The 27880-nt window shown below is 48.9% G+C and overlaps 1 protein-coding gene across 14 annotated transcripts in view; it reads left to right on the top strand.

Annotated features, from left to right (window-relative positions):
- Positions 1 to 1018: 1018 nt before the first annotated feature.
- STARD9 (StAR related lipid transfer domain containing 9) overlaps positions 1019 to 27880 on the top strand; it is a 177332-nt gene continuing 150470 nt past the window's right edge. For 4 of the 14 annotated variants that reach the window (XM_065595316.1, XM_005284626.5, XM_005284627.5 and 1 more), the window contains exons 1-2: positions 1020 to 1531; positions 26427 to 26496. In XM_065595316.1, coding sequence (XP_065451388.1) covers positions 1128 to 1531; positions 26427 to 26496 — 474 coding nt within the window. In that variant the 5' untranslated portion in view covers positions 1020 to 1127. Of the gene's footprint in view, positions 1532 to 21464; positions 21516 to 26426; positions 26497 to 27880 lie in introns of all 14 variants that reach the window. The other 10 variants (XM_065595324.1, XM_065595322.1, XM_065595319.1 and 7 more) reach the window with 4 other exon arrangements.

The following is a 27880-nucleotide window of genomic DNA, read 5'->3' as shown; positions in this document are numbered from 1 at the left end:
ACAGGATTAGGTTGAAAGAAGAACAGGAGGACTTGTGGCACCTTAGAGACTAACAAATTTATTAGTCTCTAAGGTGCCACAAGTCCTCCTGTTCTTCTTTTTGCGGATACAGACTAACACGGCTGCTACTCTGAAAGGATTAGGTTGGTATTTTTAATTTCTAAATGGAACCAATAGAGAGACAAAGGTAGGTGAGGTAATCTCTTTTATTGGACCAACATCTGTTGGTGAAAGACAAAGCTTTCCAGCCTACAGAGCTCTTCTTTCAGGTCTATCTGGGAAACATATTCAGAGCATCACAGGTAAACTCAAGGTGGAACAGATTGTTTAGCAAAATAGTTAACACATATTTCAAGGGACCATTCAAAGTGAAGTGGCCCATTAACACCCCGCCAATTGTAGGTGGAAAAGTTAAGGGAGAAGGCAGTTGGAGGGGGGGGTTGTTAGGGGAATATGGAACAAATGATATGTGGAGGTCAATGAAGAATAATTATGGAATACTCAGATGCCATTGTTATAGTGTCACTTGTCTGATCACCACACTTCGAATTGTTATGCAGCAGTAGCTGCCTGTTACAAACTGTTGCTGGGAGAGGCAGACATACAATCAGTGCTAGTGCTAGCTCACTGGGGGCCCTAAACACGACTATTCTGTCCCACCCCCAACACATGCTAATACCGGACCCCCTTGAGCTGTTCAGGGCCTAAGCAATTACAGTACTTAATCTGCTTATGTCTGGTGCCCGCTCTGCATACAATTGCCTATGGTAGCAGGGAGGTCTGTAGCAATCCGAAATGTGTACAGGTGCTAGCAGCCTTGGTGTCCTGTCCACGATTCACCCCTCACAATACATAAGCGGACCTGTTCTCACACGCAGCGTGATCACTGCCACAGCAGGTACAGGTCGCCAGCCAGAACAGCAGGGTCATAAAAGACCTGCCTGAAAACGAAAGCCGTAGCCCCTGCGGTGGAAAGGCACTTGCCAGCGAGGCCTGGCCCACCTCCCCCCCCCCACGCCGTCGAGCCGCAGCGCCTGGTTTATTTTATACCCACACGCAGCGGCACGGTTCATGCAGTCCTGTGCAGTGGGCCCCGGGGAATCCCCGCTCCGACCTCGGCAAGAACCATGGGCGGGGCTGCGCTAGCCAGTGACGGAGGGGACCAGCCCAGCTGCCCTTGTTTTCCCATCGCTCTCAACAGCGGCCACACAACGCCCCAGCCTTGTCCAGCTCAGGGCAGGGGAAGCCGAGCTCGCCCCGCCCCATCTCCTGCCCCGGGGCGGGACGCGCAAGGTCCCTCCCGCGCGGGGGCTGCGCTGGGCGGCGGGACCGCGCCCGCCAATCCTATGGCTCTGGGGACAGCGGGGAGCCCCGGTAGCCAAGGAGCAGCGAGAGCGCGGGGTGGCCGGCTGGCCGCGGGCAGCGATGTGACCCGGGGCGCGGGCGGCGGCGGCGGTGTCTCCCCCTCGGGGCTGAGGCGGGACATGGCGAATGTCAAGGTGGCCGTCCGGGTTCGGCCTCTGAGCAAAAGGTACGGGGGGCTCAGGGGCTGTGGGTCTGGGCTGGACTCCGTGTGCACCGCGGGCGCCCCAGGGCGGTGCTGGGGCTGGGCTGCACGCGTGAGCCGCGGCATTGTACCTGTCACAAGCAGGTGTGCTCTACGTGGGCATTGCGTGGGTGGCCCGTCTGTCCTCAGTGTTCTCTAACGGGGTAAGCCTCGGCCGTACTACTTGTACCGGCGGAGACCGATTGGGGCCCCTTACCAAGGGGAGAGATTTGTCGGAGGCACTTCAGCCGTGTAGGTGTGTACGCTATGTCTCTGTGTGTGTATGCATAGGTGTGTGTTTGTGTGCTGCTTAAGTGCTTACGAACAGTGGATGTATATGGTGTGTGTACGTATCTATACACAGTACTGTATAAATAGCAGAGTGAAGCAACCATATAGATCCAACAAGTTAAGAAGGAATATAGATCCAACACGTTAAGAAGGGTCCACGGGGAAGCATGAGAGTGTTTGAGAGATACTGTGCAACTGAATGTCCAAATAATACTGCTTGAGGCTGGTAGGAAGGGGGATGATGAGTTGGAAGGTGAAGGTGGAGTCCATTTCTTCCACTCCCCCCCGCTGTCTTCTTCCCTGGCTGTAAAGCCCTGCTAGCCAGTCCAACTCATGAAATGCGTGTCCCGCCCCTCCCATTTATATGTGCTGTATTGTATTTCTTTTCCGTTGTACTGTTTGCTAATTATCCAGTGACATGGCAGCTCGGTAGCTTTTCTGGTTTTTGGAACTTTGAGGATGTGAACAGATAAATCACTGATATTTTATATTCAGTATGGGTAGTGGCTGAAGGGGCAGTATTAGACTATGATTCATTTGCTTGTGTCTGAAGAAAAGAAATCCGTTTTTGAAAAGTTTCATGTAAGGCGACAAGGAAGATGACTGAAATAGTCCTGTTCAGATCATCAGGTCCCTGGAAGGTCGTCTTAAACAAACAAACAAAAAGTGTTGCTGTTTATTTGACTTGTTCCCAACAGAAATGGGGCAATTGTCAGTCTCTGTAAGACGCCTCCCTCTTCCATTCCTTCCCCCCACCCCGCTTTGTTGTTGCTCTCCCCCCCGCATCCCCCCAGGCTGAAGCCGGATGTTCAGAATGTCACTCGTTCCCTAGGGCTTGTTTGCTTCCAGAAGAATTCTTATAACCTCACTCAATACTGTGATTGCAAGTTCGTTTCCCACAAACGTGAAGATGCTGTAGTTAGAACAGATTCTAACGTGACCTATGTGTATAATACACTGTATAATCAAAACCATGTGTACTGTGGACATTTTGGGAGGAGGGGAAAGAGAGCAAGAAAGCACTGAAGCTGTGTGAAGTATGGGTGGCTGGTAACTTACTCTGTGTCAGGGGAAGGGGGAAAAGCAATATAGCATAGCAGACAAATGGAAAAGTGCCATGAGCTCCCTCTCTGAGCTCCCTCTCTTTGTTTTGATGCTTTTTTTTTTTAACTTGTCTTTCATGTTGTCTCTTGGCTTCATTGACTTGCAATAAATAACCCTTTTATGTTGTAGACAAGATGTTTCTGGAAGAGTTTCCCATCCTGAGAACTAATCCATTCATTTTACCAACAATATAGTAATACATCTTGCACGCTTAAATTCATGGAAGTGTTGCCATGGCCTTGATAAATTTCATTTGAGTTTATAACTTAATTAACTTGCCCTCAGTTTCAGCTAATGCAAAAGAAAGTCCTTTCTCTACATCAGTGATGTTTGAGGGAGGGGAAAGGTAGGTAAAAATAAGATTTGAATAAAACAAGTTTAGCAGTTTTTGTTTAAGTTGTAAGTCTGTGCAAGGCGGGAGGGAAGAAGCAAGGGGGGAGGGAAGCAGCTATACGTTTTTTGGATGCATTTTTGTCTTTATCTCAAAAGCAACTGTCATGTGAAATCCTTCCTGTTTAAAATAAAATTAAAATAAAAGTCCAAATAACATTATAATCCTGACATTAATTCATGCTGTTATACTGTGGGGAAAACTGCAGTAGCAGGAGAAGGCCAATTATGACTTTGAATAATTTAGTATTGTTTTAATGTTACTGACTGATTCTTTGTATTTGCTATTTCTTTGGTGTTCAGACACTTTCCAAAAATGAAAAGTAAGGGCCAAGTAATAGTAGGCAGTTGGTAATGACTGAAAGGCTCCAGTCCGTAAGATTTTAGGTAAATCTTGCCCAGATTGTTTGGAAACTATTTTCACTCTGCATCTGACCATATCTGTCATTGTACTTCATTGTGTGATATATATCACACATTTGTATCTTGCATAATGAATATTCCACAAAGACAGCCAAACCTCTGTTATGATTTGGTGTTATCCCAGCTTCTTGTGGATATCAGTGACAATTAGCACCATTGTTAGTAGTTTGGAAAGAGAGACCAAGGAATGGATGGGCAGGGACTGTGATCTTCCCCTCTTACCAGGGTGTAGCAATGTGAGGAATCTTGCACTTTCCTTGTCTGTGCTGTTTCTGACTTTATGGGAGGAGGATTTAATTCAGTTGTGCTCTTGATCTGGTATCTTCCCCAAACCCTACATTCATTTAGGAAAAATAATTCTATCGGAGTGTACAAGGATTTTTTTTCAGGTATTCCTTAATGCAGGGGTTCGTGAGGTTATTACATGGGGGGTCATGAGCTGTCAGCCTCCACTCCAAACCCCGCTTTGCCTCCTGCATTTATAATGGTATTAAATATATTTAAAAGTGTTTTTAATTTATAAGGGGGGGGGGTCGCACTCAGAGGCTTGCTATGTGAAATGGGTAACCAGTACAAAAGTTTGAGAGCCACTGCCTTAATGCAAGTTGAGTTGTGGTTTTTACCAGTTCATCTATCATTACTCTCATGAAATAATTGCAAAGTCTTCCTTTGGGAGATCTGTCATAAATTAATTATAGTTCCTCTCCCATCCTCCCAGTTTTTAAGGCAAAGATAGTGGAGGTGAACAGATAATGCATGCTAAAAGTGGGAGGAATTTGGAATTCATATACAATGTAAATGACTTTTTGTGTGTGTTTTAGAGTAACTTTAAAGGTTCGGAAAAGCTCCTAGTGAGGGGGATACATGGAGATGTAAAGTAAAAGGAGAAAGTGAGTCTGCAACCCTTAAGGGGGAAAGAAAACCATGATAAAAATTCACTTATTTCAAAGCCACCTGTTTAAACAGTATTACTTAGAGTATGTCTACACTGGCAGAGTTTCAGCACTGGGAGTTAGAGCACCGCTCAGACAGCGCTGAAGGGAAACCGGTGTTGTGTGTTCATACTGGCAGCTGCCTGCGCAATAGCGTATTCACATTTGCGGCACTTGCAACTGTATTTGGAGCGGTGCACTCTGGGGAGCTATCCCACAGAGCATTTCTTCCTCTTCTGCCGCTAAGAGTTGTAGGAAGATCAAGGGAGTTATGGGGCATCCTGGGTCCTGTCACAAAGCCCATGATGCATTGCTTTGCATCCCAGCAATCCCCGTGCTTCCATCTGCATTTGGCACCATCTTTCAATGGATTGTGTACTGCGTGCTCTGCCTCTTCGGGCTGCAGGAATAGATCCCGAACTGTTGACCAGTATGCGGCTTGCTCTGACTAATACATCATGAGTGGCAGTTGAGTTATTCCTTAAACTACAAGGCAAGAGGAGTGCGACATTGATCTCACCACACATAGTAGCTACAAAATGAGATTGCTGTGGCATTCACGGAGGTGCTGACCACAGTGGAATGCTGCTTTTGGGCTCGGGAAACGAGCACTGAGTGGTGGGATCACATCAGGATGCATGTCTGGGATGACGAGCAGAGGCTGCAGAACTTTCGGATGAGGAAAGCCACATTCATGGGACTGTGTGATGAGCTCGCTCCAGCCCTGTGGTGCAAGGACATGAGAATGAGAGCTGCCCTGTTGTTGGAGAAGTGTGTGGCGATTGCACTGGAAGCTGGCTAGTCCAGACTGCTCCAAGAGGGGGATTGCCTGGTGCGTGGAGCAGGCATGGCCACCTGAAAAGATGCGCTGAGACCACTGCATGCATTACTGAGCAAACAGGAAGGGGACTTTCAAAATTCCAAAGGAATTTACGGGGTGGGGATGACGATTGGTCACCTGAGGACAGAGCAGTAGAGTTCAAACCGATGACCAGAGAGGTGAGAACAGGCATTATGGGACACCTCCCAGAGGCCAATTGCAGTGCTGTAATTGACCACAGTGTCTACACTGGCACCACAGCACTGTAGCCCTGGCGCAGAAAGCTCTGTCTCTCGGGGTGTGTTTTTTTGTTGTTGTTGTTGTTTTTTGTTAAGAGCGCTGCAACTGCGCAGTTTCTGCGTACTAAGTGGCTTGGCAGTGTGTACACCTTGGGCGTTACAGCACAGAAATCTGCTTTACTGCGCAGAAACTTGCCAGTGTAGACAGGGCCTTAATGAATAAAGGCAGATCCTGTGGAAGCCTTGTCTGATGTCCTACTCTATACACAGGAGATTATGTAGCATATACAAATCAAACAAATGTATGAGAAGCAATTTATTATTGCCCTCATGAGGTTTGGCTTGTACAGTATATGGCTGCATATTCCCACACACCAACATGTAATTTTAAAATATCAGTGTTCAAAGTTTTAATGCTTTTAAGTATAATATAGTGAAAGCAAAGAAGCCGCATTACACTTAGAAAACATTTTATTGGCACTTTTGGAAAACTTCAGTGAGACCATAAACCGGGGTCGGCAACCTTTCAGAAGTGGTGTGCCAAGTCTTCATTTATTCACTCTAATTTAAGGTTTCACGTGCCAGTAATACATTTTAACGTTTTTAGAAGGGTTCTTTCTATAAGTCTATAATATATAACTATTGTTGTATGTAAAGTAAATAAGGTTTTTAAAATGTTTAAGCAGCTTCATTTACAATTAAATTAAAATGCAGAGCCCCCCGGACCGGTGGCCAGGACCTGGGCAATGTGAGTGCCACTGAAAATCAGCTCGCATGCCAAAGGCCATAGGTTGCCTACCCCTGCCATAAACTATGTGGAGGAATTATTTTGTACTGTGAGGTCTGGAGAGACCTAATATGAAATGAGTAGATTCCTTTTACTAGTCTCTGGAATTTAGGTCTCTGAAGCATCCGCAGTAGATGAGTCCCTCATTTTTCTTCAGGTAGCCTCTGCTGCTACAGCTGGCTCATTCATTATGGTGATATAGAGGAATCAAGAAGGAAAATGAGACAGTCATCTGGGGCAGGACTCTGAACTTCCAAAACCAGCTAAGTAAAATAATTGCTGTTTTTTAAGACCAAGATTGATCTTTCCTAAAAAGGGTCAAGGTGACTAAACGAGTGAATGTTAGTAATAAGTAAACAAACAAAACCACAATGATAAGATATCTCTCCCATCCTGCTCCCTTCTCAACTGTATGAAGCAAACCATCATTTGTCTGCATTTGCCTTGTGGCGATGGGGGTGTTTCAAACTGCAGCAATTTCCAGTCTAGTTCTCCATACATTATGCAATGGCAGAGAAATAATCTGATCAGAGGTGTGTTTACATACAATGGCAGGACACAGTATTTTTTGTTTTTGTTCTGTTTTTCCTTTGGGGGTTGGGTGACTTGAGTTCCTTTGTGCCCTTTCCTGTTACCTGTGGCTACACTGTGGGCCATACCTGTACAGCCTTTATGTATGTATGTATGTATGCATGCAGAGCAACATGTACACTTATTTTAAAAAGTTTACAAAGTTAATCTGGCCTGCTGCTGATTTCGGGCTGAGTTGCTGCAGCAGTTGATTGAGCCAAAGGTGTAGGGGTGTAGATGAAGAGGGTAGGAAATGTGGTGATAAGGACATCAGGAGGGACGTGGACTGGATGTAGACTTCTCAAGTGTCTCAGATTTTGTGGTACATCTCAAACGTTAGAAGACTCAGACTGCCTGTTGTACAGTACCACCAAGCCAAGAGATGTTCCCAGCTGGCAGGAGTAGTAAGAGATTCACTGTCCAAATACTCTTTGGCTGAGGGGAGGGTGCCAGGAAGTCATGTATTCTAAATTCACCCCTTCCACTGTTTATATGTCTATGTATTTCAAAACCTGTACTATTGAGTAAGGCTTCAGACTCCACACCATCGGAGAAAGGTAAGTTTCATCCCCTGCCCTCTTCCATTTTGCAAATAGATAAGAAATTGCCTGAAGTCATTTGTAGCAGAAATGAGAATGAAACCCAGGTCTCTGATATGACCGATCCAAGTCTCAGCCACACTGCTTTCAGATTGACTATGCCAAATTTATGTACTCGGTTACCCCATCTGTAATCACTAGACCAGGGGTTCTTAAACTTCATTGCACCGTGACCCCCTTCTGACAACAAAAATTACTACACAACCCCAGGAGGGGGGACTGAAGCCTGAGCCCACCCAAGCCCCCTCTGCCCTGGGTGGGGTGGGCCAAAGCCCAAGCCCCACACCTTCGGCAGGGAGTCCAAAGCCCAAGCCCCAGGGCTTCAGCCCCAGGCAGGGGGCCTGTAACCTGAGCCCCACCACCCAGGGAAGAAACCCTTGGGCTTTGGTGGAACAGAATCCAGGAATCCTAATCCTAACATTCTATTGCTGTCTAGCAAATAGTTGGGTAACCATTTGGCAAAGTGTGTTACTGGTTGGTCTAGTACTCTGGATCCATGTCCTTCCTGGCTGGTGAAGGCTAGTATGGAAGTACTAGCCTTTAACTTGAAGAAACTGTCAACACCTTAAAGGGCAGACTGCATTTTGCTTTGAAGGAATCAATTGTGTGGCCTTGCTCATTAAATCATTGCTGGATGCTGACGGTCTTGCAAATTATCTACCTGTGTTGAATCTTTCCCTTTTTTTGGGAAAGAATGTGGTGAGAAACTCAGTGTCTAGATGCTATTGATCTCCCTTGTCCATCTGTGTATAGACCTGACTATGGCACTGACACTGCATACATCAATGATCTCCTGACAGTGGATGAAGACCAGGTGTCTGTGCTGGTATTATTAGGTCTATTTGTGATCTTCAGTACTATTAATCATAAGGTGCTGGTGATTTGCCTGCAAACCATGGCTGGAGTATATGGATCTGCTCTTCTGTGTCATTGTCTTCTCTTGGAGAGATCTCAATAGATAGTTGTGGGGAATTGCTTCTCTTTCTAAAAGAGCTCTCAAGTGTGCAGTGCCAGAGGATGCCATTCTGTCACCCCTCCTGATAAACTTGTATATGGGGCCGGTAGGAGGGTTAATAAGGAGGCATGGGGTGCAGTGTTGTCAGCATGTTGAGTACAACCAACTGTATATTTATATCTTGTCTGATTCGGATGATGCAGTTTAGCACGTCAGCCAGTGTTTAGTTGAGATTGGGGTAAGATGAGAGTGAGGTAGCTGAAGCTCAACTCAGATAAGAGTGATGTAGTGATGGTGGGCTGGGAGAAGCAACTGGAGGAGATGGCAGAGGTAGTATTGAATCCTTTGATTGTATGAGTACATCTGCTATTAGTTAATAGTGTATGCAATTTATGGTGATTTTAGACCCACAGCTGCTGTTTGACAATCATATTACAGCAGTGATCCAGTCAGCTTTTTACCATCTGTGTCTGGTTAGGAGTTTGCAACCAGATTAGACTACTGCAATGCACACACTACATGGGGCTACACCATTGGAGATTGAAGTTGGTGCAGAAATTTTGCACCTTAAAATTCACAAAATATGCGAAGTTAAAAAAATAAAGTACTGGGAGATCATAAGATCCTGCTTAGTATTCAAAACATTGATTTTAAATATAGTATAATATTAACCTGCTACTATTTGTTTTTAAATGTTAGTTCCTAAATAGTAGCTTTTTTTGGGCCAGGGACCATCTTTTTGTCATGTTTGTAAAGTACCTAGCTCAATGGGATCCTTGGGGCTCCTACGCACTTCCACAATACTACTAATAATTAAATAGTGAATATACCGTATATACTCGTTCATAAGCCGAATTTTTGTAGTAAAAAAGGGAAGCACCAGAGAAGGTGGTCGGCTTATGAACAGGTATAGACAGGGAGAAGTGGGACACAGCCCCTCCCTGCAACAGAGGGAGCACGGAGAGGCAGCAGAGCCAGAAAGGAAGAGGCGGAGCCAGAGTCTCTCTGCTTCTGGCCATGCTGCTCTCCCCCCAGCCTCCGAAGCAGCTGCAGCTCCGGGGCTGGCAACTGCAGCTGTGCCACTTGGCTCCGCCCCCTAGAGCAGGCTGTGGCCGCGCCGCCCAGCCCGCTGGAACATGCTGCAGCCGCGCCACCTGGTCTGGCCCACCGGAGCAGGCTGCGGCCGCACTGCCCAGCCTGCCGGAGCAGCTCCAGCCAGGCCAGAGACATCCTCCCCTGGCCCTCCCCATATAAGGGGGGAAGGGATGGGATGGGGAGAGTGTGGGGGTCCCGGGCTAAGGGTGGGGTCATGTGGGGGGTGGTCACAGGGGTTACTCCCCTGGCCCTCAGCTTCTCCCCCCCTAAAAACATTTCCCCACCAGTTGCTGTCCTGGCCCGTCAGGGTAAGCAGCTGGCGCGCCGGGACACTTTATTTACTTACCGTATTTTCCGGCGTATAAGACGACTTTTTAACCCAGGAAAATCTTCTCAAAAGTCGGGGGTCGTCTTATACGCCGGGTGTCGTCTTATAGAGCGGGTGCTGAAACTTCCGAGCCGGACTGGAGAATCTGAGGTCGCCACATATGGTGGGGGGAGCTCAAAAACGGCCGCGGCCGCATCCCCACCCGATGATGAGGTGAGGGGGCGCCTCACCGGGAAGGTGTAAGTGAAGGGCGGAGCAAGCTGCAGGCGTCCGGGATGCCCGGGGTATGGAAAAAAGAGAGAGAGCAGCGCTGTGCCCAGAAAAACACGCCTCTTTCACCCGTCTGGCCCGCCCTTGTATCCTATTACCGTACCTCCTTCTCTGCCTCTCAGATCTCGCTCCTGAGGAGTGCAGTGAAGCGGCGCAGGCGCGCATGTGCGAGATCTGAGAGGTAGAGAAGGAGGTAATAGGATACAAGGGCGGGCCAGACGGGTGAAAGAGGCGTGTTTGCGCTACCACTCTGATAGTCTTGGAGACAGGGAGGGCTGGGCAGTCAGGGAGAGCTGACCAATCCAAGCAGGCTTTGTATACAACAACCAGCCAATCGCCGGTAAGGTACATCGCTTGCCGTGATTGGCTGGTTGTTGTATACTGGGTACCACATACAGTACAGCACCAGTATCTGTACCTGTTCATACAGTATAGCACCAGTACATATAGTACAGTATACAAATGTCCAACAGTCAAAACCCCATCATGGCTCCACCAGCAAGAAGAAAGAAATATGAAGCCAGTTTCAAACTTAAAGTTGTAAACTTTGCCATGGAACATAATAACTGCGCTGCTGCAAGACAATATGGAGTAACAGAAAAGATGGTTCAGGACTGGAAAGCAAATGAAAAAGCATTAAAGAGTATGCCAAGGGGTAAGTGTGCATTAAGAAGAGGCAAAACCTGTAAAAATACCATAGCTTGCAGTTATGATGGGCGTTGCTAACTCGCCAGGGACTTGCCCGGCACTTGCTCTCTCTCTCTTGTTTGTTATCTTCCTCCTATCATCATCAGTTCCAGTTTGGTTGACAGCTTAGAAAACAAACAGCATGGCAGCTCCCATGGGTTTATTGTCTTATCCTTCCTTTCAGCTTTAGAGTGAATTAGGAAAAGTTTAATCCACTTGCACTGTTTTACGTTTACATGTTTGATGACAAACAGCCTTATGTTTATAAGTGACAGTTTTCCTGCTAAGTACCTGCATGTCATAAGCATTTGAATTAAAATTATCATATTGAAATCAAATCTGATGTTTTTTTAATTTTTATTTGGTGTGCGTTGGAAGAGGGGTAGTCTTATACGGCGAGTATATCCCAAACTCTATATTTTAACTGGAAAAGTTGGGGGTTGTCTTATACGCCCAGTCGTCTTATACGCCGGAAAATACGGTAGGTTTACCTCCATGCCTGCAGATGCTCGAGGTAAACAAACCATCTCAGCCCACCGGCGGCTTATCCTGATGGTCCGGGAGCCAAAGTTTGCTGACTCCTGAATTATAGGGTTAGCTTATGAATGAGTCATAAAAATTTTCCATTTTTACGTATCCATCTTAGGGATGTTTTTTCACACCCCTGAGCCAGAGAGTTGCAGTGCTGTAAATGGCCAGTGTAGACAAGCCCTCCGCGTGCAGCCTGGCAACTCAAGCAGTGGGCTGAGAAGAGGACTTGGCCTTAGTGAATAATTCAATAGGGAGGCTGCAATTTCCCCGGCATATTAAAGTGTAGCAGATAGCTTAATGTAGTTTAAATTACCATTATCAGTGTGATCCATGATGTCTTCATTATCATGTCTTTTTAAAAAGTAATATATAAAAATACATTATAGAATGAATGTTTGTTTAGTAGTAGAATGGCTTTTTTGTTGGGTTCTGCATTGTTAAACCATTTAATAAATGACCTCATTAATGAATGCACTAAACATAGTGCTATGTTCCATCCCATTCATTCTTTTTAATTATGCGCTGTGATATGTAAATAGAAAGGATGTTGTGGGTGGCCTCTGGAATAGTTTTGTAAGCACTAGTTATTGCTATTTTGGGCACTGCCACTAATGAGTACTACATGCAAAAGAACCACCAAAACTTGGACCCTTGCATCGAAACAGTATTTCTGTTGTTGACTATAGTAATGATAACTTCTAGCAGGCTAAATTATAATGGCAGTGGAAACCATTCCCTGACTTTTATGCATGAGAAATCTCAAATGTTGCATTAATGTAATTAATCTTTGGTGTTATTTATAACCATGGTAGTTGGTAATTTTTTCAGACATATATGTAGTTTTGTTTAATTGAGAAAAGGTGAGTGAGGTGATATCTTTTATTGGACCAACTTCTGTTGGTGAAAGTCACACGCTTTCGAGCTATACTAAGCTCAGATCTGGGAAGGATACTCAGAATGTCACAGCTAAATACAAGGTGGAACAGATTGTTTAGCATAAGTAATTAGCACATATTTCAAGGGACCATTCAAGGTGAAGTGGCCTTTTAGTACTTCACCAGTTATAGAGGGGAAAGTGGGAGGAGGGTGGAAACGGGGATGGGGGACAGTGAGTAAGTTATAGGCCTTGGCTACACTTGCAGCTGTACAGCGCTGTGAGTTAAACCTCTCTTCCTACAGCTGAGTAGGGAAAGCGCTGCAGTTTGTCCACACTGATAGCTGCCCAGCGCACTGTCGTGGCCACATTTGCAGCATTTGCTGCACCATTCGGAGTGGTGTATTATGGGCAGCTATCTCACAGAGCACCTCTTCCCATTCTGGCGCCGTGGGTTGTGGGAAGAGGGCGTGGGTGCGGGGCATTCTGGGTCCTGTCCCAATGCCCCGTGATGCATTGCTTCGCATCCCAGAAATCCCTTTGTTTCCGTCCACCTTTGGCGCCATCTTTCAACGGTTTCTGTGCAGCGCTATCTGTCTGCGGGAAATGGAGCCTGAACTGCTGAGGCGTATGCTGACTTATCTCGCCAACACGTCACATTTGGCTGTCGACCTATTCCTTAAGATCCAAAGTGACAGTGAGAGTGAGGAGTTCGACGATGCTAGTGAGCCGCCTAATGCGTACGACACGAAATTGCTTGTGGCATTCACGGACATACTCAGCACCGTGGAACGCCGTTTTTGGGCTCGGGAAACAAGCACTGAGTGGTGGGATCACATCGTCATGGAAGTCTGGGATGACGAGCAGTGGCTGCAGAACTTTCGGATGAGAAAAGCGACTTTCATGGGACTGTGTGAGGAGTTCGCCCCCACCCTGCGGCGCAAAGACACAAGATTGAGAGCTGCCCTGCCAGCGGAGAAGCAGGTGGCTATTGCAATCTGGAAGCTGGCAACTCCAGACAGCTACCGGTCAGTCGCAAACCAGTTTGGAGTGGGAAGGTCAACCGTTGGAATCATGTTGATGCAAGTTTGCAGGGCCATTAATCACATCCTACTCAGAAGAACCGTGACTCTGGGTAACGTGCAGGACATAGTGGATGGCTTTGCACAAATGGGGTTCCCTAACTGTGGAGGGGCGATAGATGGGACGCACATTCCTATTCTGGCACCACCCCATCTAGGATCCGAGTACGTTAATCGGAATGGGTATTTCTCTATGATTCTCCAGGCGCTTGTGGATCACCGTGGGCATTTCATTGACATTAACACAGGCTGGCCCGGAAAGGTGCACGATGCACGCATCTTTCGGAACACTTGGCTGTTCAGGAAGATGCAGGCCGGGACTTTTTTCCCAGAGCGGAAGATCACAGTAGGGGAAGTTGAAATGCCCATTGTGATCCTTGGAGATCCCGCTTACTCGTTAATGCTGTGGCTCATGAAACCCTACACAGGGAGCCTTGACAGCAGCAAGGATCGGTTCAACTACAGGCTGAGCCGGTGCCGAATGACTGTGGAGTGTGCCTTTGGCTGTTTAAAGGCCCGTTGGCGATCTCTGTATGGGAAGCTGGACTTGGCCAAAACCAACAACCCCACGGTTATATCCGTGTGCTGTACCCTCCATAATATGTGTGAAGGGAAGGGTGAAAGCTTCACTCAGGCAAGGACCTCCGAGGTTCAACACCTGGAGGCTGAATTTGCACAGCCAGAGAACAGGGCTATTACAGGGGCCCAGCGTGGGGTTGCAAGGATTAGGGATGCCTTGAGGGAGCAATTTGAGGCTGAAAACCAGCAGTGATATCTGGTGCCCTGCACGGGAGTGAAGTGCAGTAGTTCCAATCTTTAGGAATCAGTGTTTGCTAAGCAGACTTGCAGTGCCTGTTTATTTCCTGGGATAAGGAGTCTTTTACTTTATGCAATAATAAAGAATGTTTTCAAAGCCAAAAAATCCATTTATTGAAAAGAAAAATAATTTATACATTGAAAAGAAACAAGGGGGCGGAGTGGGGAACGGTACAATCACAGATTCACGTATGTCCTGTCTGGTGTGCTGTGCAGTGAGGGCTGCACTGTAGGATAGCTATACTGCATGGTGATTGGGGGTTGAGTGCAGAGGGTAAGGATCATGGTTTTCAGGGCTGGGTGGTGAAGATACTGGTGTTGGAGGCAGCTGGTGGCGTGAAGAACCCGGAAGTTGGGGAAAGTGGGTTGGAGGTAACAGTGGGGCACAAGGGAAAGAGTTTTGGGACAAGGGCTGCGGGGGCGGGCGCGGGGCATTTGCGGTACTGCTCCTTCTGCATGGCTACGAGTTCCTGGATAGCGTCTGCTTGGCGCTCCAGGATGCTTATGAGACGATCCGTGCTTTGCTGCCGGTGCTCCGTGCTTTGCCACCGGTGCGCTGCATTTTCCTGGCGGATCCTGCTTTCTCTCTCCCTCCAGTTCTGTGCTTTCTCATTCTCTTTAATAGATTGCCGCATCACTTCTTGCAGCATGTCTTCTTTGTTTTTTTGCAGTCTCTTCCTGAGTCTTTGCAGTCTCTGAGCAGGCGATAAGAGGGACGGCTGAGGTCTCAAGGTTATTGCAGCTGTATAGGCAAAATGCAACATTTAACAGAAGCAGCATTGTTTATACCAGACAGAGTAATGATTTCCCTCGCACTTAAGGAGGGCACACACAGGGTCTACACAATAGCATAATTTTCCCGTCCGAAACAGAGCACACATAACCCACGGGAGCCTCAAAATGGTGAGTAAGGGGGACTGATTGTTTCAGGGCTGTACTGTCCTCTGGGTTTCTGTGCCTTGGGGAGAGCCAACAGTTGCAGGGGGCACCTACACTGAACACTGTCCCAAGATTTTCCACAGGAGTTTGTCCTGGCCGATATCTCGCTGCTGAGGGTGACCTGGGAAGCAAGGGAGGGTCTTCTACTGCAATGCGGCTTCCGCCCTGGCCCATATGCAGCTTGCCTGTGTGCAGCAATGGGCCCCTCACAGCACAGTGGCACGGACACGTTAGCCTGGCTGGGACAAGGATCACGGTGGCTCTCCCGATAAACCTGCGCAAGCGCATTGCACACGTTCTGGATGAGACATTCGAAGAGATTACCAAGGCCGATTACCGCGATGTGATAAACCATATCAATGCACTATTCCGCATCAAGGCATGCATGCCTAACCCTCCTCTCCCAAAGAGCCCGCACCGAAAAAATTCCTTCCCAAAAAAAAAGAACCTGCTCTTCTGTTTGTCCTCCGCCAAGTACGGGCCGCTGCAACTGGCTACCTTCCTCCTGGCTCGAGAAGAGCTCCTGGCTGCGGGATTCCAGGGTGTCTCCATCCGCCCCACCGCTAGGGTGACCAGATCACCCAAGTCAAATATCGGGGGGGCGGGGCAAAAAAACCCCACCCTTCCTCCACAAGCTCTGGAGGGAGGCCCCGGAGATGCAGGGGTAGCGCCGGGCCAGGGTGAATGAGAGTCCGGCCTGGCCCCGAGCAGGCAGGACTCAGTCGGGCGGTAGGGAAAGTAGGGGGGCAGCCCGTGGGGCCAGGCTGCGGCTGTTCTCACCCCCTGGGCAGCGGGACTCAGGAGCAGCCGCTGCTGCAGCTCCCACTGCCGCGGGGGGAGGAAGCGGCCAATGGCCAAGCTTGGCGGCTGCGGCTCTGGCACCCGGGCCCGAACCCCCCGAGCCTGGGCCTGCTGCGGGGACCTAGCAGCACGCACGCTGCGCCCAGCCCCTGGCCAGTCGCGTCTGGGATGCTGCACAGCTGGTGCTATCCCACTGCGGCCCCGGAGTGGAGGCAGCAGGCCCCAGCCTCCCTGTCCCGCTCAGGTCCCGCAGGGGAACGAACGGGCCTGGGCTGCCAATGCTTTGGGGGGGGGGGGGGGGGCAGCAATCGTTGTTGCAGTGAAGATATGTTTACAGGTTTTGCATCTGTTATGGCAGGTTCTGGTGCCACTTTGAGTTGGTGAGCCCTGGTTTGAGAGGAGCTTGTGTCTGTTGATGAGATTGGTGAGGCTGGGGGGTTGTTGGAAGGCTAGAAGAGGGGGTTTGAGAAAGATTTTTTTCAAGGTGTGGTCCCCACTGAGTATGGGTTGTAGTTGTTTTGATGATACCCCATATGGGTTCCAGTGTGTGATGGTAGATGACAATGAGGGGTGTGCGGTCGGAGGGCTTTTTATTCCCATATCGAAGCAAGTTGTCTCAGGGTATTTGGGTGGCCCATTCCATGATACAATGTACTTTTCTGGTGGAGTATCCTTGTTTGGTAAAGGTGGTTTTAAATGTGTTAAAGTGTGTATTCCTGACTTCCTCCTCTGAGCTTGTTCTGTGATATCTGAGTGTACATAAAGGTTTCTCTTTTACCAGTAGAAGTTGGTTCAATAAAAGATTACCTCACCCACCTTGTCTCTCTAATGTCCTGGGACCAATACGGCTGCCACAATACATTTTATTTAATTGACAATAGCCATATAAAACACTTGTTTTGCATTGGTTGTTCACAAAGACCCCAATCCTGCAAAAGATTGTGTGCAGGAATAATGGTGTGAACCAGGGCCGGCTCCAGGGTTTTGGCCGCCCCAAGCAGCCAAACAAAAAAAAACAACAAACAACAACAACAACAAAAAAGCCATGATTGTGATCTGCGGCGGCAATTCGGCGGGAGGTCCGAGCAGGAGTGAGGGACCGTCCGCCGAACAGCTGGACGTGCCACCCCTCTCCGAAGTGGCCACCCCAAGCACCATTTTCAAAAATGCCTCAAATCTTGTTTTCAAATTTTGAGTTGAGTTTAGAAAACAGGCTGTTTTACACAAATTGTTGTGATAGACTACTTTCAATCCATTAGCTGTTCTCACTATTACCTTTCAAATAAATAATCTTAATCATTTTTACAATTGGAACTCTTTATGCCTAAATTTGTTTTTCTGTTACTTAGCATAGTGTAGAAAGAGCCTATCTCCATATTTTTAAGGCTGTTTTGAAGGAAAAATCCTCCACTTCCTGGTGGTTTTTCCCTTCAGGGTATGTTGATAAGAAACAGAACTCTCTGAACCTACCACAGTTTGGAATTAGAAAGAGATTAAGGGCACGTCTTCACTGGCCGTGCTTTAATGTGGCTCGTGTAGTCGTGGCATAGCGCTGGGAAAAAAACCATCTCCATGAGGAGTGCAGCTACCAGCACTGGGGGTGCAGCTACCAGTGTTGGTGCACTGTCTATACTGGCACATCACAACGCTGAAACTTGCAGCGCTCAGGGGTGTTTTTTTTTTTTCCACACCCCTGAGTGAGAAAGTTGCAGTTCTGTAAAGTGCCAGTGTAGACAAGCCCTAAAAAGATGCAGCATTCATTGCCTCAAGATATTTTTTGTAAAGAAAACAGTGTGGGTGGGGGATTGTAATAGTTTCCTCTAGTTTGTTCTCCTCTCCCCCCCCGCCCTCCCTGTTTACATACAGCATGCTGGATAACTTGAGTGCTTGTTTGGATGGTAAATTAGCTCACTGTCCACATTTAAAATCACATCCTCTAAGAGAATTACTACACGCAAAATCCACACCTGGGTGTAAATGGGTATATCTCCCGCTGAAGTCTCTTGCTGAATTCTGCAGTAGTGTTCAATATATTGGGGTGCAAATTGAATAGAAAATGGGTGTAAAGGGTAAAGAAGTGTAAATTGCACTGATTTAGTGTTCAATGCACATACAAAATGAGTGCAGTTAACACACACAGGGTGAAATTCTGGTCCCACTGAAGTCACTGGCAAAACTCCCTTAAATGTATATGTAGCAGGAAAAGCAGACAATGATTGGGTGTTTAAAGCAAGCTCTTGTACCTTATTTATTTTCCTGTGAGCTGCTTTTCTGCTATAGCCAGGGCTAGATTAGGACAATTTGGGGCCCTCATAGGTGCCAACTCCATGGGTGCTCTGGAGCTGGAGCACCTACGAGGAAAAAAATAGTGGGTGCTCAGCTCCCACCAGCCACAGCTGTTTGGTGGTGCCCCAGATCAGGTGATCAGGGGTGCGGCTTGGGGAGAGGCTTGGGGGAAGGTGAAGATCAGCAGGCAGGCAGAGGCCTCAGGGATGGAGCAGAGTGGGGCGGGCCTCGGGGGAGGGGGCAAGGTGGGGATGGGAAGAGATGGAGTGAGGGCAGGGCCTTGGGGGGAGGGGTGAAGTGAGGAAGGAGCCTTGGGGTGGAGCGCCCCCTGGGAAAAGTAAAAGTCTGCACTCATGCTAGGCATAGCATGACATAGGCCTCCCATGACTGCCTCAGAATCACCTCTCAGCCCTCAAGCCCTACCCTCAGACTTGGCGTGATAGTAGCAGGGCCTCCCTTTCCTGTCTTCATGCAGGTTTAACTCAACTTTTAGCATGCCCAGCTTGGAGTATAGTTTAGAGCCTGGATTTCACTGTAATGTGAGCCCTACCCTCACCTGCTTACTTTGCATTGTAGCTGCAGCTGAAGCCTGGATTGCAGAGCTCAGGTTTCAGTGGCGGGGGATCCTTCACTCACTCTGGGTCTTTGGTGGCATTTCGGCAGCGGGGGGTCCGCGGAAGACCCAGAGCGAGTGAAGGACCCCCCTGCTGCCGAAGTGCCGCCGAAGACCCGGACCACCGTCGGGTATTCGAATCGGGCCCCGCAGTGCCTAAAGCCGGCCCTGCTCTAGTTGGTATCTAAGGGTACGTCTTCACTTACCGGAGGGTCCGGTCGGCAGGCAATTGATGTTCTGGGATCGATTTATCGCGTCTGGTTAAGACGCGATAAATCGATCCCGGATCGATCCCGGAAGTGCTCGCCGTCGACGCCGGTACTCCAGCTCGCCGAGAGGAGTACGCGGCATCGACGGGGGAGCCTTCCTGCCGCGTCTGGACCCGCGGTAAGTTCGGACTAAGGTACTTCGAATTCAGCTACGTTATTAACGTAGCTGAATTTGCGTACCTTAGTCCGAAGTGGGGGCTTAGTGGGGACCAGATATTTGTCTGGTGATGACCCAGGTATTTGTGGCAAGCTGGAGTGTAAACCTACCCTGTGCTAGCCAGCCATGCACTAAGGGTATGTCTACACTAGAAACACTACAGTGGCACAGCTGCAGGCTGTAGCGTAGACACTGACTACAGTGACAGAAGGGATTAGTAAATCAAGGAGGCGGTTGCTAGATCAACAGAAGAATTTCTCTGTCAACCTAGCGGTGTCTACAGCGGTCCCTAGATCAGCTTGCTTACTTCGCACAGGGTGTGAAATTTTTCACAGTGTGTCTGGGTGGACACTGCTGCTGTGCACTAAATTTGCCCTCATGCTCTTTAAGCTACTCCCATTTTAAAGCGAAGTGCACTATGGAACTTTCAGTGTGCGGCAGCAGGGTCCACGTGGATGCTTTGTGCTCAGCAAGCTGGTATGGGGTAGATTTATGACCCAGCTTGCTGCAAACTAAGCATTTGTTTAGACAAGTCCTTTGTATTTATCCCAGCTGCTCGGGTAGTTGGATGAGTAGGGCCTGCTGCACATCTCTCCTGCGGCAGAGTCTTCTGCTGAGGTGGTTTTGGTGGGACTCCCAAACCAGTGGATTTTGGAGTTCACACCCCATGAGGATGGAAGGGGTAGCTCAACCCTCTGAAAGTTATGATTTCATGCTGTCTACAGGCACAGGGAGACATCACTGTATTGATTATGCTGAGTTAACATTTTCAAGCTTTTTTCCACTACAATGAGGCTAGACACTTTTTTTTTTTTTAAATGAAAACCGAGAGTCTGATGTAATTACATAACTGTAGGAGCTGGGGGCTTAGGCATGAGCCTGTAGTCTCTGTGTCTTATTCTAGCCTTGCTCCCACCCTTTTCTGTGTCCTCAGTGTGTAAAATAAACCCTTTTCCACATGTGCTGGATGTCAGACTAGTGCAAATTACAGTACTGTGCCATTTTCTAGCTAATTTACACCATCATTTACACTACTGCAGAATTTGATCATGTGTGTCTTGGTTTGCCTCCTGTATCTTCTTATCAGAACTCTACCTACTGATTTGTTAAGCAAATGTTTGCCATATGATCTTATCAGAATCAATAAATTCAGGTGTTTGGTCTGACCCTGGGATGGGCAAACTCTTTGGCCTGAGGGCCACATCAGGGTATGGAAATTGTATGGCGGGCCATGAATGTTCATGAAATTTGGAGTAGGGGTGTGGGAGGGGGTGAGGGCTCCGGCTAGGGATGCGGGCTCTTGGGTGGGGCCAGAAATGATATCACTTCCCTGAATGACTGCGCAAGAATAGTTAAACTATGGCCCTTAAAATGCAAATATAAAGAATGTTTTAAAAAATCATTTAGAAACTTTCATATTAGTAGTATTTTTGTACTTCCATGTATTACCTTTCCTCCAATGATCAGAAAAGTCTTTACAAACATTGAGTTGCAATATCCTTGTGTGTTAGGTCTCAGTTTATAGATAAGAGAAAAAACTGAGGCATAGAGAAGTGAAATGATTTGTCCAAGGTTGTGACATAGATCTCTTGCTTGTTCCTCCCATACTTCAGCTACTAAGGCATGCTTCCTTTAACAATGTTCATCAGCTTATGCGTAAATAGAAGCATATCATCTAGCAAATGTTTACAGGATTAGACTGTGTGGTGGGTAGAGAATAGGATTTAGAGTTAAAGGAACTTGGGTTCTATTCCTGATTGCAAATGACTTGCCATGTGACTTTGGACAAAGTTGCTTAACCCATTTGTACTTCAGTTTCTTCATCTGTGGAATGGGGATAACTACCCACCAATGAAAGGCACTATTTTATGTAAATGCAATCTGCTTTAGTTTTAAATTTTCTCCTTTGTCCTGTTTTTTTTGTTATACTTTACTGTAGTTTGAAGAGTCTTTATTTGGAAAGAGAATAAAATCACTTCTGCTTTATCTAAACAGCGTTGCTTTGGTACCAGAGAGTATGTCACGGATTTCAGCTTACTAGACAATTTGTCTGTTCTTAGGGCTATATACAACCCTTGTGGAATGGGAACAATGAATTTCACTTATTACTGGTAATTATTATTTTGATTACATATTTATATTGCAGCAGTGCCCAGTCAGGATCAGGGTCCCATTGTCCTAGGCACAATACAAACACATGTAGAGAAACTGAGGAACTCCTGGTCTAAGCATAGTTTGTGTAGCTTTTCTGTCTTCCTCCCTGTGACGAGGTGTGGGACCCCAAGCCCTGACAGGATGCTGGCCCTGTCATCGCTGGCTGCCCGGCACCCGGAGCCACCCCTCCTCCTCCCCAGCCCACCACTGCTCCCACTCAGGTGCTGGGGGCATCTCCCCCAGTGTGCCCAAACGAGTGGGAGAGCCCCACTCCGCTGCATGTAGTCTGGCGGGGCCTATGGAGGAGGGTGCGGCGGGATTACCGCCGGGTGTGGGAAAGGGCCCGCCCCAGGGCGAATCTTCCCTCCCCCATGCTGTTGCACCACTAGCTCCCCGAGCTCCAGTGCCACCGCCCTTGCCCGACCCCTGTCCACCAGCCCAGAGATGATGCCATGGAGGGCTGGGTCCAAGTACAGGGGAAGTGGGGCAAGCGGAAGGCTCAAGCTTCGCTCCTCCCATCTGATGTGGAGGCCCCCAGAGAGACCAGGAAGTGGGTCACCGACATCGAGCTTTCTGCCTTGCCCCCAGGTGAATCCCAGCCGCCGGAGGTGGCTGGGGATGACATGGTGGCAATGGAGGGTAGCACTGCCCCTCCTCCAGAGTCCCTCCCTGGGGTGACCCCTGATGGAGCCCCTCCCGCCCTCTTGCCACCTGAACTCCCTGCATGCTCCGAGGCGAGAGTCGCTTTGGGCACTGGTGAGGAGGTCCCCGGGGTGGTGGGTGGTGATTTCCCCTCCATCTTTGAGGAGATTGAGGCCCTGGGTCTGACCCCAGGCACCCAGGGGGAGGACGACCCTCTGCCAGCGGGCCTCAATCTGGGCGACCTTACCCTGGCCCCCCCTTCCCCATGCTCTCTCCGCCTAACCGCTGCTTCTGCTCCCGCCACCGAGGAACCGCTGGACTCTTCCACCGGCCCGGCCGCAGATGGCACCCTGCTAAAGGCCGCCGAGCCTATTGAGGCAACGGCCAGTGCCACGCGGCTGGGACCTGAGTCATCAGGGGCATCCCTCGTTGATGCAGAGCAGCTGACCTCCTTCCTAGGTGGGGGCCCCACTGCTGCTTCCCCACCTATCAATGCCGTGGCCACAACACTCACCTTGGAGCGTGAGCCTGGTATCGTCGAGGGCCCCTTTCCCACTCCATGGACCCCTGAGCCTGACCGAGAGGTGCCACTCCCCGGTAGCTCGGCTGGCAGGGCCCTCGGTTCCAACTCTGCCCCTCTCCCCAACCCTGCTCCAGACCCCTGCCCTGCCCCTGATGCCGACCCCAGCCCCCTCCCATCCACCTCTTGTGCTGCTATTGCCTCCCCTGGGGCTGTCTCCTTCCCCTTCCTGGAGGATGACCCCCAGGGAGCGGCCTTCTTGTTCCTCTGTCCCGACCCCCTAGGGGCTGCTATTTTCCCTCTGCCACCCTCCACTGAGCCAGGGTCTCAAACAGGCACATACGGCCCGAGGTGCTGGGGGTCGCCAAGGCTGTGCTGGGTCGCCTGCTGCACCTCCAGGTCCGTATGGAGGGGCTAGTGGTCAACCTCATCAACGTTTACATTCCGACATCGGGCCTGGAGTGGCTGTGCTTTTATCAGCAGGCGTCCGCCTTGCTCGGCTCTTTGGATCCTTGTGAGTGCCTGGTCCTGGGTGGGGACTTTAACACCATCCGCGAAGAGCAGGACCTCTCGGGGACCGAGCAGCACCCAGCCACCGCGGACGTCCTCCAGGAGATTGTCGACCATCACTCCCTGGTGGACGTCTGGCGTGACCACCACCCGGACGACGTCTCAACGTTCACCTTTGTCTGGGTGGAGGCCCATCGGTCACGCCACTCCCGGTTGAACCGCATTTACTTCTCACGCTTTCATGGGCCCACTCCTCCAGCATCCGGCCGGCCCCGTTCTCGGATCACCACCTAGCGACCGTGACGGCTTCTCTCTGCGCGGAGAGGCCGGGGCCAGCCTGTTGGCACTTTAATAACAGCTTGTTGGAGGATGTAGTTGCAGAAATTCAGTTTTAATGTAGAATAATTGCAGTTTTGTTTTTCACATTCTAATATCTGGAGTGTTGCAAACAAAACAGAATCCCCCTCACCTCCCCGATACCCTACCTCTGAAAGGGGTAAACAGTGAGGTGGCAAAGTTTGCAGATGATACTAAACTGCTCAAGATAGTTAAGACCAAAGCAGACTGTGAAGAACTTCAAAAAGATTTCACAAAACAGAGTGATTAGGCAACAAAATGGCAAATGAAATTTAATGTGGTTAAATGTAAAGTAATGCACATTGGAAAAAATAACCCCAACTATACATACAATATGATGGGGGCTAATTTAGCTACAGCTAATCAGGAAAGAGATCTTGGAGTCATCGTGGATAGTTCTCTGAAGACGTCCATGCGGTGTGTAGAGGCAGTCAAAAAAGCAAACAGGATGTTAGGAATCATTAAAAAAGGGATAGAGAATAAGACGGAGAATATCTTATTGCCCTTATATAAATCTGTGGTACACCCACATCCTGAATACTGCGTACAGATGTGGTCTCCTCATCTCAAAGAAGATATACAGGCATTAGAAAAAGTTCAGAAAAGGGCAACTAAAATGATTAGGGGTTTGGAACGACCCATATGAGGAGAGATTAAAGAGGCTAGGATTTTTCAGCTTGGAAAAGAGGAGACTAAAGGGGGATATGATAGAGGTATATAAAATCATAAGTGGTGTGGAGAAAGTGAATAAGGAAAAGTTATTTACTTGTTCCCATAATATAGGAACTAGAGGCCACCAAATGAAATTAATGGGCAGCAGGTTTAAAACAAATAAAAGGAAGTTCTTCTTCACACAGCACAGTCAACCTGTGGAACTCCTTGCCTGAGGAGGTTGTGAAGGCTAGGACTATAACAGGGTTTAAAAGAGAACTAGATAAATTCATGGAGGTTAAGTCAGGATGGGTAAGGAATGGTGTCCCTAGCCTCTGTTTGTCAGATGGTGGAGATGGATGGCAGGAGAGAGATCACTTGATCATTACCTGTTAGGTTCACTCCCTCGGGGCACCTGGCATTGGCCACTGTCGGTAGACAGCGTAGTGGGCTGGATGGATCTTTGGTCTGACCCAGTATGGCCGTTCTTATGTGAACAAACATGAGAAAGCAGGCACAGGCTGACTTTTTTAGAAGTGCCTGAAACATGGGGTCTGAAAAAACCTCCTTAGCTTCAACTAGTAATCCTACTAGGTGCACAGAAATAGTGATTTCGCTCTAACCCCACAACCTTTTTAATTCTACAGTAGTAGTAACTTAAGGATGGCAGAAGTTGGCTGTCCTTGAACACAACTCCCATTGAAGTGAATGGGAGTTTTCCTTGAGTATCAAACAGCTGTGTTTGACCCCTAGCAATTTAAAATGTTTCTCCCTGATGAAGCATCCTAACCCGTGAAACAAAGAAGTCCTGAAATGTAATGTAAATGACCTTTTGGACACAGCTGTCAACTTGGGATTGTACGGTAAAAATAAAACCGTGCAATAACTCTCTCAAAATACAGTTGAATCAACTTTTATAAGAACACCTGATCTACAGATACTCTGGCCATAAAACTTTCAATGTATTGATACTTGACTGCATTTTTCAGTGGATCTTTCAGCAGTTATATGAAGTGCCTGCTTATAATTTAAAAACAAAAAATATTAAATTTATCAACTTTTTTGCTTCTAAAGTAAGGTTCCCTTTTTCTAGTAACCATCCAGTTATGTGAGCTGTGGATTGTCACTTTAAAAAAAAAAAAAAGGAAATGAACTAAATTCCAAACAGTGTAAAATACTTATTTCCTTAGTTGTGGTTTTTAAGATTTATGCTGAAACTTTTTCATGAGTCTGGTGCTCTTTGCTACTTTTTCTGACTGTAAAGACACTAGACTACAGAGCTACAAACATTTCTTGCTGCCATGAGGGAGTTTTTATAAACTGGATTGTCTGTCAGTGTTAGAATCAATCATACAAGTTGCTCTTAAGATTTTGTATTTAATATTAGATTTATGGGCTTGCTCTACCAGGGTTACCATATTTTGAGCCTCCAAAAGGAGGACACTCCACGGGGCCCCGGCCCCGCCCCCGCCCCTTCCCCAAAGTCCCCGCCCCAACTCCGCCCCCTCCCCTGCTTCCCGCGAACATTTGATTCGCGGGAAGCCTGAAACAGGTAAGGGAGGTGTGGGGGGAGGAGGCGCGGCCCAGTCTAGCCCCCCCGGCCTCTCCAGCTTGGGTCGGCTCGGGCCCTGGGGTGCCGGCCCCGGGCCCGAGCACCCCCGGCCCCCGGCCGAGCACCCCCGGCCTGCCCAGCACTGCCGGTCCCCGGCCCGGCCCCCGGGCCCTCGGCCGAGCACCCCCGGCTCGGCCCCCGGACCCCCGGCCGAGCACCCCCGGCCTGCTCGGCACCCCCCGGCCCCCGGGCCCCCGGCCGAGCACCCCCGGCCCGCTCGGCACCGCCGGCGCTCGGCGCCTGCCAGCCCCACCGGCGCCCGGCCCCAGGCCCCGCCGGCCCATGGCGCGTGGCCCCGCCGGCGCTCGGCGCCCCCGGCACCGCCGGCGCTCGGCCCCGCCGGCCCCTGGCCCAGCTCCCGGCCCAGCCCCCGGCCCAGCATCGCCGGCCCCCGGCCCAGCCCTGCCGGTCCCGATTTTCCCGGACATGTCCAGCTTTTTGGGATTTCCTCCCGGACGGGGATTTGGAGCCCAAAAAGCCGGACATGTCCGGGAAAATCCGGACGTATGGTAACCCTAGCTCTACTACAATTTAGTCTTTTTCATATTTTAAATGAATGTTTTAATCTGTTTCCAGAGAGAATGCAGAAGGGGGAAGAATAATTGTAGAAGTTGATGAAAAAGTGGCAAAAGTCAGAAACATAAAGGTAAGTTTGATTTGTTTCTTCTGCTTCTCAAACTCTGATGGTTCTAGAACAGGGGTGAGCAAACTTTTTGGCCTGAGGGCCACATTGGGGAATAGAAATTGTATGGCGGGCCATGAATGCTCACAAAATTGGGGTTAGGGTGTGGGAGCGGGTGAGGGTTCTGATTGGGGATGCAGGCTCTAGGGTGGAGCTGGGGATGAGAAGTTTAGGGTGTAGGAGGGTGCTCTGGGCTGGGACTGAGGGGTTCAGAGCGGGATCAGGGCTGGGGCAGGGGTGCGGGAAGCGGTGTTGGTTCTGGCTGAGGGTGTGGGCTCTGGGGTGGGGCTGGGGATGAGAGGTTTGGGATGCAGGAGGGTGCTACGGGCTGGGATCAAGGGGTTTGAAGAGCGGGAGGGGGATCAGGGCTGGGGCCGTGGGGAGAGACTCAGGGGTGCAGGCTCCGAGCAGCACTTACCTCAAGCAGCTCCCAGTATCAGTGGCATGTCCCTTCCCTGGCCCCTACACATGGAGTGGCCCCGACTCCTGGAATGGGGCCATGCCATGGCTTCTGGGAGCCACGTGGTGCGGCCCCCGAGCCGGCGCCGCGGCTGGAGCGCCAGAGCGGGGCCATGCCGCATGGTGCAGCCCCTGATCTGGTGCCCCGGCTGGAGTGCCGGAGCGGGGCCAAGCTGCGTGGTACGGCCCCCCACTGGTGTCCCGGCTGGAGCTCACAGGCAGGCTTAAAATGGCCGATCCGGCCCGCGGACCATAGTTTGCCCACCCCTGTTCTAGAATAATGATGAAATTTTGTGGGAATGTATAGCTGTATTTTTATTTGGCCATTGGATCATCCAGAAAGCAAGCTTAAAAATAAAACAGGAAGGAAATATTAAGAAAGAAACTTTAATTGGCACAGATACTGCGTTGTTTTAGAATTGCCATGAACATCTGTGTTTTTTGTAAGATAAACAAAGAACATCTAGCTGTGCTTCTCTTACTTTCTGTTTTCTGTATCTATCAAAGCCTCAGTACTGTGGCTGCATGCCATCGTTCAAGGCTGTCAGTAAATTGTTAGTAACAGTAAGATAATCACAAAATCCCAAACATCTGGATAAGTTTTTCTCTTTCCTTTTCTCCTTTCTCCCACCATTTGCAGTCAGATGCAATTGCAACTAATGTGTGAAATTGAGCAAAATGTATTCAGCCACAGTTAAGGCTTTGATGGGTGACTGGGAACACTGAGAATTGACTTACTGCACCCTCCTTCCTTTCCCTTTGGGATTCTTAGAGGCTACCTGCATGGGACATGAGAACCAGAGCTGTGTTTAAGACACTGAGGTTCTTTAATGCTGCTATGCTACTCAGTAAATTAGTAAAATGGGACCAAAGTCTGTGTTTCCATGCT

Source organism: Chrysemys picta, chromosome 4, assembly GCF_011386835.1.
Source record: "Chrysemys picta bellii isolate R12L10 chromosome 4, ASM1138683v2, whole genome shotgun sequence".
Lineage (NCBI taxonomy): Eukaryota > Metazoa > Chordata > Testudines > Emydidae > Chrysemys > Chrysemys picta.
The sequence above is the reverse complement of the archived record's forward strand: the minus strand, read 5'-3'. Positions and strand labels throughout refer to the sequence as shown.